Below are 5,002 nucleotides of genomic sequence, written 5' to 3'. Positions count from 1 at the left end.
AGCCCTGAAATTTTTCTGTATATCTAGGCGCTGAGAGCACTTGTTGGAATATAGTATATATAGGCGCTGAGAGCACTTGTTGCAAGAAATTGAGAGATGCCACTCTCGATCTCTCCATATTCTTATTATAGTAAATTGAGGTTACACCCATAAAATTCATTTAAAATCATCTACAGTCCTGCATTTTATTTTTCTATTTAAAATACCCAATTATTTCAAATAATACCCGATGACTAGGATCCAACTAAGCAATTACCTAATATAACTTAAATTTTGATTTATTATATTTTTCGGATTCCAAAACTACCCCTATTTATAATTTAACGTGTTATGTGGGAGGTGTATTAAGCCTTGGTTCTTAAATTTATTGTTTTGATTTCCTCCCACCGAATTAGCCTGCAATTCAATCCTCTTATTGTATCAGTTTTGATTATGAATTTAATTTGCATAATGATATTTTGCATAGGGATAGTGATTTGTTGGATCCGTTTTATTTTTCTGAGAAAAGCCCTGATTTTCCTTCACGGGAGTTCTTGTTGCATCCAGGGTTCTGACGTCGACAACATTGACTGCAACAAACTATTCCGGCACCGACTACTTAAATCTTGAGTGGTCTGCCCTGCATAACACAGGTAATTTATGCATATTTAGAAACATGATTTTTTAGATAGGTGAGTTTTTTTGCTACTTTTGAAAGTTTTATAAAAGCTTTTGGGCAAAAAAAAAAAAGTTTTTAAAAAACTAGCATTTATGAATGTAGTTGGTAAATTTTGGCTATTTGTTATTATAAAAACTCTCTCACCTATCATTATTTAAGCCGTAGACAATTCATATTAGGTGACGTAAGAGTACATGTGGTCGTTAGACTCAATATGTGAACAATTCATATTATTAACGGTGCCATTGACAATGAGTATGTAATTTCCAAATTCGAAGTCAAGTTAAACTTTTTCCAAAAAAAAAATGTTAATTTTGTTGGGATAAATATTCTCACTTTGTAGATCTTGAAGAAACTGATTGATTTAATAAATCAGAAAAAAATGGAAATAAGAGATCTTGAGTTGCGAAATTAGTTATGAGATTGATTTTCCGCATTCAAGATAAAAAATTAGAGCTTCAAAATATTTGTTTGTGTGGATTGAATTTCCAGAATAAGAAATCGTGGTTTAATTAATGTATTTTTTTTGTTTACGGTTAGATAACTTTAACGTTTTTCAATAGAGTAATTTTTTACAGAAATATTTTTTGAAGTAAGTACCTAAACTACAAGTGGGATTCAGAACATGGGGAGGGGTGGATTAGGAAGGTTCAATAAGTCAACGCTCGGTGCTCAATACAACGATTGTTGGAGAGATATACAATGCAAGTCAACGAGTCGATCCTTCTTTTTTCCAGCTAAGCTAAGCATGCAGTTGTTTTGAATTTGAAGGTTGCTGATGCTGACATATGAAATAATACATCATAGCATTTCGTCATCATCTAAATCATGCCATGCCACCAGGTGTCATGTGCTAAGAGCCTATGACCCGGATGCAAACAATATCGTATTTGTCGCAACTTCCTAACTATCAATTCTGATGATTCCCTTCTGCCTCGTCGGGGTCAGAATCTCAGTCAGATACAAACAAATGCATGGTTGGTATGGTATACAAATAAATTATTATGATCTGTCGATTAATCATGTGGGAACGGCAGTAGAGTCTTTGAAACATAATATTTTTACTTCAAGAAATGGGCTGCCTGCAAAGCATTACTTTAAAGGCGATATTCAGTTGCCTTGTGGTCAGCTCATCAGATATTGAAGCCCTAACAAAGTCGGTGAATACAAAAAATCTGAGAGATCATAGTGTGCTATAATATAAAATATTCAAAGTGCTAATCTCATTGACTAAGCTATTGTCGGTTAAGTCTCATATATATATATGCTTGATGCCTATACAAAGATGTAAGCGAAAAATCTGAAAACTACCAAGCTATCTTGTATCCCACCAAGTCTCTAAAAGCTTTGTAACTTTCTTCCTCCTTTCAAATAAAATTACCTTGTTACTCTTTTAAAAGTTTTCCTTTCTAAGTCAAGTTATTGTCCTAAACACTACCAACTATTCTCTAAACCTCTTCTCCCTTAAACCATTAGTGGTATCAGAGCTTGTTCCGATCAACCTTGGGGGTTGGTTCACTAGTCCTCCATCATGTCTACCACTAGCCAAAATTCTGTCCTTCTTCCTATTTTCACTGGAGAAAACTATGACTTCTGGAGTATTAAAATGAAGACCTATTTTATATCTCAAGATTTATGGGACTTAGTTGATAGTGACTTCAATAATCCAGAAAATCCAATCGTGGAACAGTTGAGGCAATTGAAGAAAGATCAACAAAAAGAAGCAAAGGCCTTATATGCCCTGCAACAAGCCTTGCATGATACAATTTTTCCAAGGATCATGGGAGCCACAACTGCAAGGGAAGCATGGAATACCTTAAAGGAGGAATTTCACGGCAATGCCAAGGTACATGCAGTTAAACTACAGACTTTGAGAAGAGAGTTTGATAACATTAAAATGTTAAAATGAAGGATTCTAAGACCACACAAGACTATTATGCTAAAATAAAAATAATAATTAATCAATTGAGAGCCTATGGAGAAAATATTAATGATTCAAGAATTGAAGAAAAAATACTTATAAGTCTTCCTGATAAATATGATCCTTTAGTTATTGCCATTGAACAGACAAAAGATTTAACTAGTTTGTCAGTGACAGAACTAATGGGCTCTCTTAAAGTACATGAAAAAAGACTGAGTAGGCAAAATGAAAATTCAGTAGAAAGCACCTTTCAGTCAAAGTCTCAGTAAATTAAAGAAGGGGAAAGGAAAATTGGAGAAGGTTCTTTAAGAGAAGATTATAAATCCAATAAGCTTTGTAACTTTCCTCCTCCATTCAAATAAAATTACCTTGTTACTCTTTCAAAAGTTTTCCTTTCCAAATCAAATTATTGTCCTATACACTACCAACTATTCTCTAAACCTCTTCTCCCTTCAACTATCAGAAATCTACTGAGATGAGTGAATCAAGCCCAAACAGCTGAGGTAATTGATAGCTTCTCTAGCTCCTCTAAATTATATTCTGCTTTTTCATGACAGTTAAAGTTTATTTTCCGTGCAGGGCTTTACCGCTAAGCTGATGGAGAAGACTAAAGACAAGCTTGCTGTGGTGAAATCAGAGTCAGAGGACTTGAGCATCTATAGAGTTCCTAATAAACTTCGAGAGGTGAAGGCTGATGCCTACAACCCCCGCGTTGTGTCAATTGGGCCTTTTCATCGAGGCCACCATGACCTTGCAGCTATGGAAAAGCATAAATCGCTTTACATGCTACACGTTCTCCAGTACACAAAAACTCGTCAAGAGACTCACGATTGCTTGAAAGACTGCATCAAGGCTCTTTATGATTTAGACATACAGGTTCGCCGATGCTTTGAAGAAATCAAGCCCGTCGACAATCCGCTTACAGAAGTTATGTTACTAGATGGTTGCTTTATATTGGAACTTTTCCTCAGGTATGACCAACACTGCTTAAATATGAAGCAGAAATACAAAGTTGATCCAATATTCAATAATGCTTGGATGATCCCGGCACTTAGGCAGGACCTAGCATTACTTGAAAACCAGATCCCCTTCATTGTTCTCAAAAAATTGTATCAAATTATCAGGCCTAATGTTGTCAATCACTATACAGTGTATACACCACCAAACTCAGTCACTAGCCTTGCTCTTAAGTTCTTTCAACCTATGAACAATAAAGCATCAGTAAGAGAAGATAGGGACACTGACTGCAACCATTTGCTTGATCTCATACACAAATTCTATTTCCTCCCGAGTTTGGAATCTATAGTAACTAATTATCACCAGGTTCAAAATGGTGGTAATGGCCACCTCTCTATCAACCTCACAATTGATATGGCTCCGCAGAATCAAATTGTTTCAACAGTGCGAACAACTTCCCTCCCTATATCTAGACCTAATATGATCCCAGCATCATCAGCAAGCTATATTGACAAGGGATTCAGTCATGGCGCTTCAAAACTCTTAGAGTCCGGAGTCCAGTTTGAAGAAGGGTCGACCCAAGACCATTTGCTCAACATAACATTCAACAAGGGAGTAATCAAAATCCCTCCAGTTTTCACTGACGAGACAACAGATTCACTCTTCCGGAACCTGATTGCTTTTGAGCAATGCCATCTCATGAGTTCATCACATCAGATTACTTCGTATGCCATCCTCATGAAGAGTCTCATTCGTTCCAAAGAGGATATCAAACTCCTTCAGAAAAGAAAGATTTTAAATCCAAGTTGGGTAGGAGACCAATATTTGATTGATTTTGAAACTATTCTTGATCATGTTCATCCAAAGGACTTCTGCTTTGGCAAGCTGTGTGAGGACGCGAATGCTTACGGTAAGTCTTGGTTTCACTGGCACAAACACAAAGTATTTTGGATGGTGCAGTTTCGGAGACAAATAAGGTCCCTTTGTAGCACATATTTCTCTAGTCCATGGAGTATCATAGCATTCTTGGCTGCGGCTGCCATTTTCGGCCTCACTGCCACACAGACACACTACGCCATTCACCCTCGCTAATAACTTGCCGCTTTCACTTACTGTCACTGTTGGACGCAAAAGTGAATCTTCAGAATAAGGAAATGTCTTGAGAAATCCAAAGTTCATTTTATTTTCTATTACCATTTCGTTGACGTTGGAACAAATAATTTTGTATTAGCTGGAGAAATAATAAATTAAAGGGCTTGTTCAATATAGGTCCCTACAATTTCTATTTCCTAGACATATACATATCATTCTATAAATCTATGTGTAAAACCCAATTTCAAACTTAAATGACCAGTAGGATATAAGAGGTCATAGTATTCCTATGTTTTTACATCTTCGCCATCAGACTTCATATTTTATTTATAATTTATTCCAAGCATTTCATTAAGTGCCATAATTGTAATTAA

The 5,002-nt window shown here is 35.9% G+C and overlaps 1 protein-coding gene across 1 annotated transcript; it reads left to right on the top strand.

The window, feature by feature from the left end:
• The first annotated feature begins 2,264 nt into the window (after nt 1-2,264).
• On the top strand, nt 2,265-4,628 carry LOC110769304 (UPF0481 protein At3g47200-like). Its single transcript, XM_021973258.2, has 2 exons — nt 2,265-2,504; nt 3,159-4,628. The coding sequence occupies exons 1-2, from the start codon at nt 2,265-2,267 to the stop codon at nt 4,626-4,628; spliced, it is 1,710 nt and encodes a 569-aa protein (XP_021828950.2).
• The last annotated feature ends 374 nt before the right edge of the window (nt 4,629-5,002 follow it).

The sequence above is a fragment of the Prunus avium genome, chromosome 6 (assembly GCF_965620075.1).
Source record: "Prunus avium chromosome 6, drPruAviu1.hap1.1, whole genome shotgun sequence".
Lineage (NCBI taxonomy): Eukaryota > Viridiplantae > Streptophyta > Magnoliopsida > Rosales > Rosaceae > Prunus > Prunus avium.
This window is presented reverse-complemented; position numbering and strand designations above follow the sequence as displayed.